Below are 15726 nucleotides of genomic sequence, written 5' to 3'. Positions count from 1 at the left end.
CCTGCACAGTAGGCGGCGGAAGCGGCATTGGCCTCCCGCGCGGGGCGGGGGTCCTGCACACTCGGGGCCTCGCCCGTGGATGTCCGGGATGAGAGGCTAGCCCCGGGGGGTGGTCCCTCCGAGACCGGCCCCGGAAGACTCCCCTTGCCCGGAAGACACGGGCGATTCCGCTAGGAAGGTGAAAAATCTTTTAACTAGGAGATTACTCTAACGAGTCAAGTCTTGACTAACCTAAACTGATCTGACCAAGCCTGAAGTCACATGGTCAGATCAAGAAGAGACTTGCACTTGGTCCATGGAATCACTGCTTTTTTCCTCATTTTCGAGGCACAGCCGATGATCCCTTCCCACAGAACAAGGTCTTCTCAGGATTTAAACTGATTAACATAACTAATCGTATCTAGTTGTTTCTCAGGAATCCTCTGATCCAGCCAAACCCCATCCGGCCCACCATGGGTTAGCCAACCACCCGACCACTGAATTGGTGTGATGCCTTTATAAAGATTTGATTGGGTTTTTGCTCGGGTATACCAGAGGAGAACATGCAGCTAGCTATCATCCTGACCAACCTAAAGAAGCTACTAGAATGATAGAAGAGGGGTAGGTAGTGTTGGAAACACAGGAGCTCATCAAGACAATAAAAAAGGACCGACGAAAGAAGACAGAAAAAGATGAGAGGGATACTTGTAGATGTCACAACAGAATCACGACAACTCGAATAGGCAGTGGCAATTGAAATCCAAACATAGCAAGAGGCCATGTAGGAAAAGTTACTTAGTCCCACCAGTGTGTAGGAACAACAACAACAGCTCACCCCTGGATGCTGAAAGAATGATCCGGGAAACAACCATCTCCACCCAACTCAGCAATTCCAACGCTTGCATCATGCAAGATTTGGCTCACCACCTAGCGGCACAAGAAAGGAGTCTACGCTCAGAACCAACAGATGATCTGCGTATCCTCCTTGAGTGCGCCTCGGAATTGGGACAACTGCCAATAACTCCTTGGGCCCCTTCTCACACTCTTACTTTGTTCTTATCTACACTAACACTCTCATTACTTCAGTATGATATCAACTTAGCTGAAGATTTAGGCCTAGGTGAATTAACCCTAATTAAACAAAATACCGAAAGGGATGTTGACCCAACAATCATCATGGGCATTTTGAGGGGGGACCTTGTATTAACTAACCCTCAAGAAATCTTCTTCTATCCCTTACATCCTATAGTGCTAAACCTCCATAGTTGGTGCCGCGTGCTCCAAAATTCTGACATCCTAGACAACAATGTCGACAAACTCGATCTGTTTGTTTTCTAGATGGCATTCCAGAGACGCCAGCCAACTACGAGGTGGTTGCAAATACTTATCAATGGGTAATTAGTCAGGGGTGGCTAGAAGTATACAATACTCACCAACATTTGAATCTTTGTGAGTGCACATTATATCACCTTGTCAGAATCCTTAAACTCTATACTAATATCCACAAGCATTTAGAGGCTATGCTCACCAATGGCAGATATAATTTTGATGCCACTCACATAAATTACTCGGATTATTGACAATGAAGAAATTCCTGAAATTCAAAACTATTTTAAAGCTCATAAGCCTAGCCACCCACCCCCTAGCACTGGCTAAGGTGAAGAAGAATGTCCCTCTTCAGTTTCCAAATACACTTACCCTGCCTATTCTAATATCGCCAATAAGCTTCTCAATCCTTATCTTAGCGCGCCAACTACTAGATCTTCCCAAGCTAACTGTATCTACTCTTCCCTCTCTCTACCAGAATTAGATTTTCCCACTAACACTCGCCCCCAAGGAGGTATTGGCACCTAACCCATCTCCTCCACGGCAACCTCAGGATGTACGTGATCTGACTCCACATGATAATATTATGCCTTTCACTGAAAGAAATGTCTTGGATTCTTTGACAGCTACAGAGTATGAGGAGTTTATTCAAGCAGACAAATCTACTTTTAAAGCCGAAGCTCATGTTCCAAGTCTTGATGCAAATTACTCCATTCGATCCTACCCGACAGATCATGCCAAAAGCATACTCTGCAGTCACACCCACAAGGCAACATTATGTTCCATACCCTCTATGTGCCCCACATCCCGACTTAGAGGAATTACTCCCTTTGGCAGGAGAAGGAACATTGTGGGCAAATGTCACAAAACACACAAGGCTCGCCAACCCTCATTTAGGTGACTTGCTGGAAATTCGACTTGTCACGTTCATGATCAGCTATTGTTATAGAAGCTAGAGAAAGAGACATCTTGTGCACACAAGAGGTGGATACACCGCCATCCACACAAATGAGGAAGAGCCACAACAACTGACAGATTTTGGAATCCAACCCACATGGAGGCAGGAGTTTCTAACAGTTCCAGAATACATCAGAGTATACATAAGCGGTATACATGAGCGCGCCACCAACACTGCGGGTAGATCCACCACCCCCTCCCTATTTCCATGGCTAATCTCAACATTTATAGTGTCAGCCCTGCCATGGTTGGAGGGGGTGTAGGTTGAGAAAAGGTTGGTGTTCGTACCCAGGGTAAACTCCCTGTGGTGGTGGATACTGCTAATGTACAGGTAGACTGGGTTGATGTGAAGGGCCTCGGTAGTAGACCCTTTCTCTTTAGTATGACATTTCTGGTCCTTGAGATGATGGACTTGGCCCTAGGTTTTGTATAGGTCTTTGGGAACTATAAGAATCAACCACGCCTAATACAGGCACAGCTCTCTAGACTGGTGGTTTAGTCTGGGTCTGTTGGCTTTTCACTATGCCCAACTTCCGCTCTAAGATCTAGGGATGGCGTGGCCTCACTTTCTTGTGGTTGGTCCATACCTCTCTCCCTAGGTTGCGGTTCTTCTGACTGTGTGTTTCCCAAGATTAAATTGTGGAGCCTCAAAGCAAGGCTTCTCTATGAATGTGTGGGAGAGGTAGGAGCTTGCTCTTGGACTGCCCTTGGACAGATGTTCTATCCATGCACTGGACGTTAGGAGTTGTTCATCCCATGCTGGGATGGTCTTCTCTTTCACTGGTGCTATCAAAGACAAGCACCGTTTGACTCCACACGGTATTGACCGATGGGTCCAACCTTATAAGCAAAGGAGCTTCAGGAGAGTTCACTTCGTCAAAGAGAGGGTTATTTTGCACCAATCTACCCGATCGTAGGTGCATGGAAACGTGGAACTACTATGCAGAACCCCCTGTGAAAAGACCATTTTTTTGGAAACTCGTATGGCTGTACACTTTGGAGTGTTACGGGCGTACGCTTTTGAAAGCTGGAGGGAACGGGCATACGCTTCTTAGGAGGTAGATGGCATGGACGTTTGCTTACTAAAGGACATGGGCAGAGCTCCACAAAGGAATGGGCATGTGCTTTGAGATATAGAAGGTACATGCGTGGCAATTGATGGACAGGCATACCAAACTAGGGCCAAGAAGGGAACATGCGTGGCAAGATTATCACAGGTGCACGGTTCAAAAAAGTCAACTCACACAGGCATTCGCTTGGGTCAAGGCAAGTGGCACGGGTGTGGAAAAACTAACACAACCATGGCAACTACATCAAGCTCTCTAGAACAGGAATACCCTTCAGGAAGGAATGACCGTGGCAAGATTGAAACAATTGTGGCACTGTCAGACTCTCATAGAATTTTAAGATCTATTTAGGGATTTAAGGTTGTAGGTTTGACAACCTCCCACTATATTCTTTGACAAATTCAGTTATACCCACTTGATTGAATGCACTTTATGCCCAATTTAATGCAATTGAATTTAATTTTAATGCAACTACCACATTCAGGCTAAAGATCTTACTAGATTTGGGCAATTAAGAAGGGAACTCACATGGCAGATGTGCCATGGCCATGGCCTGTAAAGCAAATGGTCATTCGCTTCTCACAGCAGCCACAGAATGCAATTTTCACTTGGTTTTTTCCTCTAATTCTTGTTGATTCAGGTGTTTTCCCACCAATTTTTTGTGTTTTAGATTCAATAGAGAGCTAAAGCTAGTCTCTAGCTATCTATTGTTGGTGCCTACAATGCATAATGAAAACTAACTAATTAAGATTAATTTGTGGATTAAACTAAGATGCAAGCTTGAAGAAAAAAGAACATAAAATCAAAGTTTTACATGAATGTCAAGGGCAATGTTAGAGTATTTGCTTCTCCCGCGCTCGGTGAAGATTTCAACGCTCCAATGCTCAATTAACCTTCAATGCTCCACGTAATCACCATCAAAAACAAAAACAAACGCAAAATCAAGCAACGAACAGGTGGAGTTGCACTCCAATCAGGCTAAACAGTGACACTAGCAAATGAACAAAGTGGAGGACCCTAAGCTAAATACATTCCCTGGTAAAGATGTTAAGCCTAACATGCTACCTTGCACAAAAGAAGGGAAGAGAAGAGAAGAGAGACACATGCAAGGGTCGAGTCTGGAGAGTTGCACTTAGCCAATTCTAATGAGGGTGAACTCCTCAATGGAATGCTGCTAGGGACTCAATCCACCTCTTGTGTCACCCAAGAAGATATTCAAAGGCTAGGTAGAGAGAAAGAAGGAGGGAGATATGGAGAGCCCAACCTTCACTTCATGCCACAAGCATGCAAAAGGGACTTGGTAGAGAGTAAAGAGGGGAGAGAAGCAGAGATATTAGAGCATCACCATCCCTAAATGCACACACCAACAATCAAGCATGCAAGCAAGCAAGCAAAAACACAAGCTAACATACATCCACAAGCTCAAATGAGAGAGAGAGAGAGAGAGAGAGAGAGAGAGAGAGAGAGAGAGAGAGAGAGAGAGAAGAGGCAAGCTCAAATGAGACTAATAGGATTGTCCCTGTTCATATTCCATAAAATGACTTATATACAAGAGCTCATAGTTACAATGGCCGGTCACCCATTTACAATTGGGTACCCAAAACTAGTCTTCCTAGTCTTTCTAGCTCTATGTACAACTATTCCTCATAACCGGCATTACACAAGCCACAAGCTCGGTCATCCCATGTGTCTTTTATAAAGCGCTTTGCATGGTTACAAAAGATGGATTACAATAGGTGTGGCCATGCTAAAGGTAATGTTAAGCAGAGTGGTTAACACCAGTCGAGCAGATTGAGAACACAAGCTCATGCAACACTATGGGCCTATCGTACATTATATAAGGTGGCGACGGGATACACTCCCTTTCGTCTAGCTAATGGCATTGATGCAGTAATGTCTATGGAATTTTTAGTTCCAAACCTGCGTATTGTAGTATAGGAAAGACTTACAGAAAATGCGTTAGTCGAGAGGCTGATCGACTTAGAAAAACTCGATGAAACTCGACTAATTGCTTCACATGGGCTTATGGTCGAAAAACTATGGAGAAAACATTGGTTTGACCATAACCTAAGACACAAAGAATTGGAAGCAAGGGACCTTGTCCTCATGTATGGTGTGGGAAGCACCAAGAAAAAGAATTTGAAATACCGAGGGCTTGGACCTTTTAGAGTGTTCAAGATCACCCCTCAAGGGTCAATCCGAATCGAAACCATCAATGGGGTGGAAATGGAGGGATATATTAATGTGAGAGTAAGCTCAAATAATATTATGGACTCCTCACCCAAGAAATGGTTGCACAAGAGCATCTTCTAAAACAAAAGAAAGATCTAGCCAGTGAAAAAATCAGACAATCTCAAGTAGAAGCCAAGGCAAGGGAAGCCAAAGAAAAACAAAGACTGTAAGGGAGAACACTACATGTAATCATGTCTTCACCTACCTTGCTTAAAGAAGATGACCTGGATATTGAGCTTGCATGCCTCAATGTAAATGTCTCTACAAAGGGTAATCACACAAAGAGCATTGCATTGATTGATACGGGATCAAATCGTAACTTGATTTCCTATGAAACATGGGTAGCTCTAAACAAACCCCACCTAGAAGCCACTAATGCACAGGTTCACAACGTGCATCTATCTGTTATGAAAACAATGTAATTTGCCAAAATATAATTTGTGAGTGACGCTATGCTCGACGTTAAACTAGTGACATTAAACATCACTCTTATCGTCATTTTTCCCTAACTTTAAACATCTCCCGTCATTTGAGAATTCAAACACAAAATTCATATGCTTTTTTAGGTGTGCGATGTTAACAATTCAAACACAAAATTCATATGCTTTTTTAGGTGTGCGATGTTAACATTGTGATGTTAAGCTTATATTTTTCTTGTAACCTTGCCACAGTTTTTCCTTGGTTAGATGTGGAGGTATCCAATGGCCATTAAGGCTATCCACCTCCAAAAACTTTGACCACTCTTAGTTCATTGTTGGAAGTCATAAAAAATTCACTATGACACAGGCAGCCACCACAGGGATAGAGGAGGTGATTTATTAAAAGTTTAAAGACTGGTGAAGAGCAAGAGGCAAGAATGAAAATGATGGAAGGGCATAATAAACTAATCAGCAAGACAATAGTCTGAACCACCAAGGAAAATGAGGAGCTCAAGGCCCAATTAGAACGAGCAAAAGAACAACTTCAGCAAAGAAGTGGCAAACACCAGAGGAAAAGAGTTGCAGCACACACAACAAATGAGAGAAGCACACGCCATCTTTCAAGCCAAGGAAGAGGGGTTCACGGGACAAATCAACGAGCTCAAGGAAACAATTGCTGTCCTAGAACAAAAGGTGGCAAGCCTCTAGGAAGAGCGAGAACAAGTAAACAAGGCACATGTAGAAAAGATTAGGGACCTCAATGAGGTAGTCAATGCCAAATTAACACAAATGGAGTAGATGCTGGTGAGCCACCAACAGGTCCTTGAGCATGTCCACAAACAACTCAACACAAACCAAACATTGGCCAAAGCAAAAGAAGAGGCCGAGAGAAGATACATAGAGTTGGCGACTGCTCGAGATGCAGGAGAAGCAACAATTTTCTCTCTCCTCAATGAAAAGGATTAAAGAATCCAAGATTTGGAACAAACGCTCTCCCTCCAAGAACATTCTTAGTGGCAAGAGCAAATTGATGAGTTACGGCAACTCATTGAGTGTGCTTCAGAGATAGGATCCTTGCCGGTGACTCCTAGGGCCCCTCCTCAAACACTAACTCTATTTTTCTCTACACTAACCCTCTCTTTGCTTCAATATGAAATTAACTTAACAAAAAACCTCAGTTTAGGAGACCTTACACTAATACATCAAAACATGAAGAGTGGGGATGCAAACCCCACAATTGTTACGGGAATCCTAAGGGGAGATATAGTTCTTACTAAGCCATCTAATATCTTCTTTTTTCAGTTACATCCTATCGTGCTAAACCTACGTAGTTAGTGTCAGATGTTACAACAATCGACTATCTTAGATGATAGTGTTGATAAACTTGATTTGTTCATGCCAGATGCAATGCCATCCACACCGGCTAACTACGAGGTTATAGCCCGTAGCTGTCAATGGATAGTATGCCAAGGGTGGGTGGAAGTTTATGGTACACATCAACACTTAAACCATTCTAAATCCACAATGTATCATCCTTTAGGTATCATAAAACTTTATAAAAACATCCATAGACATCTGGAGGCCATGTTAACGAGTGTTCTTTATGATTTTAATCTCACTCACATTAAATATCCAAATATAGCCATGTTAACGAGTGTTCTTTATGATTTTAATCTCACTCACATTAAATATCCAAATATAGCCATGTTAACGAGTGTTCTTTATGATTTTCTTTCATGCTTGCATGAAGCACATTGAGATATAGTATTATTATGTGCATGAGCTTATCATGGATGGAGAGGCGGAGCTTGTCTACCTAATATAGAGAAACTTTTACAAAGGCTCTGGTGGGGAGATATTTTTTGGAGGCGCCATCTTCATCATGGAGGACCAAAGAGGTAGTTCACCTACATGGGTGAACATTAAGGAGGAGTGTTGGAAAAGCAATTCCTCAATGCTTATCCTCGTGTTGTTTCTATGAGTGGACATCAAGGGGAGTGTTGGAAAACTAATTCCTCAATGCTTCACCCTCGTGTTGTATCTGTGTGGGCGACAGATGTGCTCTACTTTATAACCCCCCCTTTATGAGCCATTGTGGTGAGCACTTGGGCACTACAGTTCTCAATTAGAAAAGTGTGGCCACTAGATGGTGGGGCCAGATAGTTAGGAGATGGCTTTTATAGACTTGGCACTCTGACAAGTAGGATGCATGCTTGTGTAGGCTATGTGACCATATTCATGGGTGTTGGAAAACAAACTGAGGACATACTATTCTCGAGTTACAGGGCTTGTTTGAGGCCTAGATGGTCTCAGATGATTGTGGGAGCTGCACAATATCCCTCAAGATTTGTATTGTAGTCTAATATGGTCCTAGTTGGATGATATGGTCCTAGTTGGATGATATGGTCGGTTGGTCAACAAGTCATGGGTTGGTTGACATGGCTGACCTTCATCCATGCTGACCTTGTGTCTTATATATAGACTAGTTTAGCAGCCTTAGTTTAGCATCAAGTTCATTGTGTCCAAGCACTCTTGTAAGTCTATCTAGATCACCACAAAGCACACAGGTGGGTGGATGCTGTCAGTTTGTAATCAAGTTTGCAACTAGTAATATTGTTTACTCTCCACTTCTTTCTACAATTTAAAGCTTTGTATTGTGTTGATCCTGCTTTGGCTATTGTGTATTTATACATTTGACTCACATAACTCTAACTTGATAGCATATCTTGGTGGAAACTATGGCAAGCATAGTGGAAACCATTGGTGAATAATTTACCATCTCTTTTATCATAAGAGACCAGACTTCTTTTTGTTAGATACACTTTGTGAGCATAGTGGAAATCCTAGCCACACAACATGAGTGTGTACGTGTATTACATACCTATTTAGTAGATAGACTTTCTCCTATGGTAGCTAGCTAGTGGCATGCCTTTTGGTTTACCTATTCCTCCATGGAAATTGCTTGATGGGAGATGACCGTTAAAACTAGTGACACTTATTTAAAATTCTAGGATAAGCAAATGGGACAATTTGCTTATCCTTTATGCACATACGTTCTTACTGTTAACTTTCTTTTCTTCACACAAGCTCTTATGTATATATAGGGCTTTTTTAAGACACGTATAACAATTATCTATTTATATAATGTATGTATAAATACAATCCTTTATTTAGACATATCTAACACTTATATAAATATATAAATGTGCACATTTTTCCAAACAATTAATTTTCTTATATACATTATAATATTTTTGATTTTCCTTCTCACACTGTAATTTATTTTAAGTTCCTTAAACTCATATACCTCTTTTTAAAAAAATATACTTACACACTAATATATACTCATGTTTTTTTAATGCACCACTAATATATGTAACTACTTTGCCAAATTAAATACACCGTTTCTATCTCTATTTCATGCCTTGAATACTCATTTGTCAAAAAAATGTGTGGAATAAAAACACATTAATGAGCTTGCCACTCTTTATACACAAAGGCTACATCACAAAATCACTATCCTATCTCGTTCATCTTGCAGGCTTCTATATGCTTCTCTTTTGTTTAGCGCGATTGAGCTCCTCAAAACATTTTGATGAATTCACTCATCTACATGGATGGTTAATTTAATGAAATTTGAATTGATTGGTCTCATTAGCTATCAAACTTTTTTTTGAATGAAGGCTGGTGCACCTCACTAGTTTCAATTAATTATAAAATGAGAAAGGAAAAAAATAATGAGATGATAAATGAATGTGATGACAACTAATAATGAGCTCTCTATGTGTCTTTGTGTGTGTGTGTACACGTTGACACACACAGACACACCCATCTTCCCACCTACCTTCCCACCTTAAGACCCCTAACCCTTTAGGGTACGTAGCGGGCATGGTTGAACTAAGAGGCATACCCAACTCCTACCTACTGTAAAGGGCTAGGATCTTAAAGTTGGTAAGCAAGTGTGTGTGTGTGTCACACACACACACACACACTTGCTTACCCACCTACCTTCCCACCTTAAGTGTGTGTGTGTGTGTGTGTGTGCCACACACTCACGCACTCACTTACCCATTCGCCTTCCCACTGTAAGACCCCTAGCCCTTTATGGGTCACTCACTCACTTACCCACCTACCTTTAGCCCCTTACCCACCTTTATTGCAAGGAGGAGGCAAACCCACCCCCAACAATGAGTTTAAAAAAGAGAATCTTTTGAAAAGTTTTAACACTTGGAGCAAGGAGACTCAAATTACATTGCTTATTCGTGCACTTTCCCTTAATAAAAAGAAACACAAATTTCAATAAATATATGAATTATCAATGATGGAATACTCCATGATTGTTTTGCGATACACGATACATTTTTCTTTAGTAGGATTTTGTTCAAAAAAGAGGTCCTTATAATGGCATGGAAATGCTTTCGACCTATCCATGGCTACTCGGCCCGTTAGACAAGTGTGTAAAGAGCCAATGGCCTAGATCAAGTGCATACGTAGGGGGAAGGGAGGACACATGTAAGTAAAGGATTGATTCGTGAGGTTCATTGAGAGATCACAAAACAATCATCATATATGTATTGAAATTTGTGTAAGAGCAAGTGGATGGGGAGAATTATATAATCACCAATGCATGAATATAAGCAATTTAATTTGAGTCTACTTGCTATAAGCCTTAAAAGTTTTCAAAAGATTCTTTTTCTAAAACACTATTGGGGGTGGGTTTGCCTCCTCCCTACGGTAAAGGGCTAGGGGTCTTAAGGTGGGAAGGTAGGGGTTAACACTCACTGTTGGGGGTGGGTTTGCCTCCTCCGTACGGTAAAGTGCTAGGGGTCGTAAGGTGGGAAGGTAGGTGGGTGAGTGTGTGTGAGTGTGTGTGTATGTGACACATTTGCTTACCCACTTTAAGATGGGGTGGGTTTGCCTCCTCCCTACGGTAAAGTGGTAGGGGTCTTAAGGTGGGAAAGGTAGGTGGGAGAGAGAGTGTGTGTGTGTGTGTGACACACATTTGCTTACCCACTTTAAGATTACAGAGCAGGTAGGAGGTGGGTATGCATTTTTCTTTATTAGGGTTTGTTTTTTAAAAAAGTCCTTATAATGGCATGGCAATCCTTTTGGCCTGTCCACCCATTAGACAAGTGTGGAAAAGAGCCAATGGCACACAGACATAGGAAGGAAGGACGCGTGTAAGGATTTCATTCATTCCTTGTGATTCGGGAAAAGGGGCAAACACTTTCCCTCCGGCACGCGCACATTGTTTCCCCACAAAGCAGCAAGGTGCTATAGCTCAGTAGCGCTGCTTTGGTTACGCATGTTGCAGATTCTTCTCTTTGGAGGCGCAGAAACTGGGGATATGAGTCTCTCTTCGCCGACATGAAACTAAGGCTCCTGTCGACGACTTTCCGAAGATCAGGTGATGCTTACATGCTCGAATAGCTCTCCTAACCATTGATTAATCTTCTGGGGTCGCTCTTAAAAAATACAGACCTTGACAATTGCCCTCATTTGGATCGTTTGCAGTGGTAGAAATGTATAGGGAAGCCTAGAAGCTCATGATATCCCAATTTGCATGACCCACTTGCTTATGTGGCAACGAGATGCTGGCTACAGATGTGAGAGGAGGCGGCATGATATTGGGCAGAGAAGTCGGAAGCTCCTTGTTACAGGCCGAGGAGATGAAGCCTGGTTAGTTCTCATGGGGACCCTGGCATGGTCCACTATGCCTGCCATGTGGACACCTGCCTTCCTGGTGGTGCCCTGGCCTTCCGGGGATGCGTCCGGCCTGCTCATGACTGCTTTTTGCCCTCTGTGTGCTGTTTGTCCTATCCAATCTGCATGTTCATGTGGCTGTTTGGCCTGTCTGGCTACTTGCCAAGTCTTCGAAAGCCATTTTCTTTTGCCATGGTTAGTGCTCGGTGGCAAGGATCTTAGTCCTAGTTGCTTTACAAGCAGACCCACATTTTTCTCCTTCAGCAAACTAGTACAGCACCTCTAGCAGCATGTCCTGCACCTTGATCTTGTTTCAACTTGTTTGTGTGGGCATGACTCACAGGGCAATAGCCACAGCACTATGGTTTCCACAATTCAAATCTTGTGGTGGCTCAAATAGTGATCCACGTCCTTTAAATATTACCTTAACCACAAGCATTGTGTGTCTTATGAAGCAGAGCATGTGACTTCAAATTGTTGTTGCTAATCCAAGGATGCATTGGAGTGAGGTCGTCTCTGATCCTTATCTTTGTGCCTTTAAGCTTGACTGTGTTAGGATCCCAATCTTATGGACTATGGTACGGTAGGTGATTATTACATGATTACCTGTCATGAAACTTTGACGAATACGAACTCCCAATTGATCATTGGCGTGGTTCTAGCTAGTTAGTCATCTAAGTACGCCTCATCCTCTACATCTTTGTACCATCCTTCTGGTAAACTGCCTAGGTGGATGTGAAGGACCTTCGATTGCCTTACTTTTGTTTACTTGATTTTGGCTGTGATTGCAGACTGTTGATCAGCTCTCACAATGATCGGCTCTCACAAATCATCCTTGACCACTTTCTTCATGCTGCTAACCTTCTTTTGGAAACCTTCCTTCATCTCACCTTTCACCTTTGCAACAATTTCTTCGGTATGCGGGGTCTCGATTGCCAGACCCGCTTTGTTTTCCAAGTCGCAAGACTATCTTTCAGTTAGTTCATGAAGCTGCCCCTTTAGTGCAGCATTCTCTTCTCGGAGTTTGTTGATTTGTTTGAACAGAGTAAATGGACCACTCATTTTGTTGAGTGGCCAGGGGTCTTCTTGGTGATGTTAAAGCACCCGCAAAGAAGAACTTTGGCATGCTTGCACATTAAGTGTTGTGTTGTGTGTGAACCAACTCTTAAAATTTAGGTTTTAGTCTACCCTCTATTTTGTCAACATTGAAATACAGCTGTTCGAGTCTGAACCACAAGTGTGAAGCAGGTCCCTTTGGTTGATCCGGGCAATAAGGATGGTTGAACTTGGTGTGACACTTGGAGCAGAGGGGGGCATTGAGGTTCCGTTTTGAGCTGCGTGTGGGGCAGAGGAGGGGTTGCAGTGGGTCTTGTCGAGCTGGATGGGGACAGGGGGAAGGGTGGACTGCAGCATGTCTGGCTGTTGGCTCTTTCTTGCTGGGAAGACCAAGTAGGCTAGGTGAGGGAGCATGCCCATCCAGGAGAAGCAAAGGGAGAAATCGATTGTGAGAAAAGGCTGCATGAGAGAGAGAGAGAGAGAGAGAGAGAGAGAGAGAGAGAGAGTTCTATTAACATCTACAAAAGACCAAAGGGTCTATGGACCAAAAGTGTTACAATGTGTCCATGAAGGTGACTAAATCATGGAAAAAACATGAAAACCCAACTAAAGCTGAGAGAGGAAACAATATCCTTGTAGTGCCCTGGTACAATAATGCTACAATGATACAATGTGAGGGGATCAAAGTGGGGTCCTCAACATCTATGACTGCATAGAGGGGCACTCTCGTATCTCTGGAGGATCTCTCGGTTCTGAAGCTGTTGGGTGGAGCATCTCCTTGGACCAGTGGGTCTCGGTGGGCATCTAGCTTGGTGCACCTGAATCACTCTGTCTAGGGAGACTCCTTGGAGTTGGGGTGGCATCTGTGGCACATAAGATAGAGAGAGCATAGTCACAGGAAACGGCAGTTTTACTCCTTAGAAACGTGTTTCTCTGTTTCAGGACCCCATCCATTTCCATGGCCGTTTCTCATTTCCTTAGTGATATTGTCACAAGAAACGGCCGTTTCCACCCCTAAAAACTTGTTTCCTTGTTTCCATTCCTTGAACGTTTCTGTTCCTGTTTCTCGTTTCTGGTGATTATGAGAGAGAGAGAGAGCTATATTAATGTCTACTAAAGGCCAAATCAACCTATGAGATCAAATACAATATGATGACCATGGGCCAAATCTGTGGTCCAGCAAATGAAAACATGAGAGAGAGAGAGAGAGAGAGAGAGAGAGCGAGAGAGAGAGAGATGGTTCATGAATCTTTGTGCAGGAGCCTATTATGGAGAATATAGATGCTGCTGCAGGTAGTGAAACTCCGGGATCTCCAGAGGCAACATATGACAATCCCTTTCCTAGATTCGAAGACGAGTCAAAAGAACCTCCATCTGTTCCTCCTCATCTAGTGCAAAGGTCTTTGCTAAATGCACAACAGGATGATTATGGTAGCTCCATATCAAAGCCTCCACATGTTCTACTGAATCATCTTTACATAGAGAATGGAGAGATTGCAAAATCTGTTCTTGCTCTTGGTTTGACACACCGATATCGAGCTAAGTATGTCACTGTTGTATTATATAAACCTATTCCAAGGTGACCGTTGCCTCTTCTTTTTGCATACATTTAAAAAAAGAGTCCATGTATTATCAACTGGCTACATTATGTACCTAATTTACTTCTCTTTAAAAAGCATTGCTGGTTTAACAGATGCTTCAGTGATACAGCACTTGAGAGGTTTGTTGTGATCCTTTTCTCTTCGCGTCTATAATTTTTTTGCAGGTTGATTATGTACTGATTGAGTGCTTTGCATGAAGAATACAAGGTTGGGAGATGATTCTTGATATAAAATTATTTGTTTACTGAGAATTCCTTTTGGTGTGGTATGTTTCAACTGATCGACGTTTTCATCTATGTTATTTATGGTTTCTGACTGATTGCGGGAGATGATTCGGTACGATATGCATGCTTTGTGATTCCTTAAGAGGATAGTGATGGCTTTGATTCTAAGAAACATCAGATGACCAAGCTAACAAGTCGATAAATTCTTGATGCTTGTCTCCAAAAGAAAAGGAGTATGGAGCTTGATATGGTTACAATTGTGTTGCAAATGTTCGGATAATGTATCATAAGTACAATCGTTGACATAAAATTGGGGATGACACTGAGGATACTTACCAATCCTATAGTGGTTTTGCCTTATTTTAAAACTCAATCAAAAGATTGGTTGGTTGTAGCCATGCTTGTGTGTAGTTTTCATCCATGAAGTGTATGCCCTATGTTCCTGACTTAGTTGCTCATGCGTGAGGATGTGCATACGGATCGGGGAGCTAGCACATTGCTTCATAATATATCTTGAAGGAAAAGGTGTGATGTCTCTCTCTTCTAGCGGTGGGTGTTTTACTCTCTTGGTGAAGTTTGTTTATTCTCTCTCGATTATGCAAAAGACTATTTCTCTAATGTGTGTGGCTTCCTCCTCTTGATGGTGATGAAAGTCTCTCTCTCTCTTTCATGACGAGTGAAGTTCTCTCTCTTTCCAGATGTCATGTCTGCGGGAGGTTGCGGGTTCAAATCCTTTTTTCCAATTGGCTTGAGAATCGCTTTTTTATTTTTTAGTTTTTTTCACTAGGCAAAGGTAATTGTAGATGGCTTTGGGCTTGGGTGTAGAGAGGAGGGCCTAAAAGGGGCCAAATAGGGTGGGCCCTTGGGTATTTAGGGTTAGGGTTAGCCCTAACCTACTATTTAATATAAAAAAGGCGTTACATCTCATGGTATATTACATTCATTTGGCTCTTGGCATTTTTATGATTGTGTTAATGATTGGGTTTTGCTTAAGTCTTGTTTAGCATCATTTTAACCATGCTTTTGAGAGAGTGTGATGGTTTAGTGTTTCTTTCCATGAGTCTTATTTTAACTTGATTAGTAAAGATTAGGGGAGCCCTAATGCACGCTTCTACAATACCTAATGTTTTTGTATTTCATTAGTGCTTAATTGGCTTTCGGG

General features: G+C 42.3%; 1 protein-coding gene across 5 annotated transcripts; it reads left to right on the top strand.

Moving 5' to 3' along the window:
- Nucleotides 1–11126: 11126 nt before the first annotated feature.
- On the top strand, nt 11127–14819 carry LOC147629623 (SNF1-related protein kinase regulatory subunit beta-3-like). 5 transcript variants are annotated; one of them, XM_086811120.1, is made up of 4 exons: nt 11127–11387; nt 14021–14282; nt 14505–14547; nt 14715–14819. In XM_086811120.1, exons 1-3 carry the CDS (start codon nt 11348–11350, stop codon nt 14518–14520), a joined length of 318 nt encoding a protein of 105 aa, XP_086667246.1. In that variant the 5' UTR covers nt 11127–11347; the 3' UTR covers nt 14521–14547; nt 14715–14819. The 5 variants fall into 5 exon arrangements, with proteins under 5 accessions (XP_086667246.1, XP_086667245.1, XP_086667247.1 ...); XM_086811121.1 differs by adding an exon at nt 12142–12192 and having other exon boundaries at nt 11133–11387; nt 13999–14282; nt 14505–14819; XM_086811119.1 differs by having other exon boundaries at nt 11128–11387; nt 14505–14819.
- The last annotated feature ends 907 nt before the right edge of the window (nt 14820–15726 follow it).

Source organism: Cibotium barometz, chromosome 17 (assembly GCF_041138505.1).
Source record: "Cibotium barometz isolate CiBa-2024 chromosome 17, ASM4113850v1, whole genome shotgun sequence".
In the NCBI taxonomy this organism is placed as follows: Eukaryota; Viridiplantae; Streptophyta; class Polypodiopsida; order Cyatheales; family Cibotiaceae; genus Cibotium; species Cibotium barometz.
Note: the sequence above shows the minus strand (reverse complement) of the source record. Positions and strands in the feature narration are given on the sequence as shown.

Excerpts from the sequence above, each read along its gene's own strand:
- LOC147629623 (XM_086811118.1), top strand. The coding sequence starts at position 11,348 with ATGAAACTAAGGCTCCTGTCGACGACTTTCCGAAGATCAG. Across the intron at positions 11,388-14,020 it reads GACGACTTTCCGAAGATCAG|ATGCTGCTGCAGGTAGTGAA; the intron begins GTGATGCTTACA and ends TGGAGAATATAG.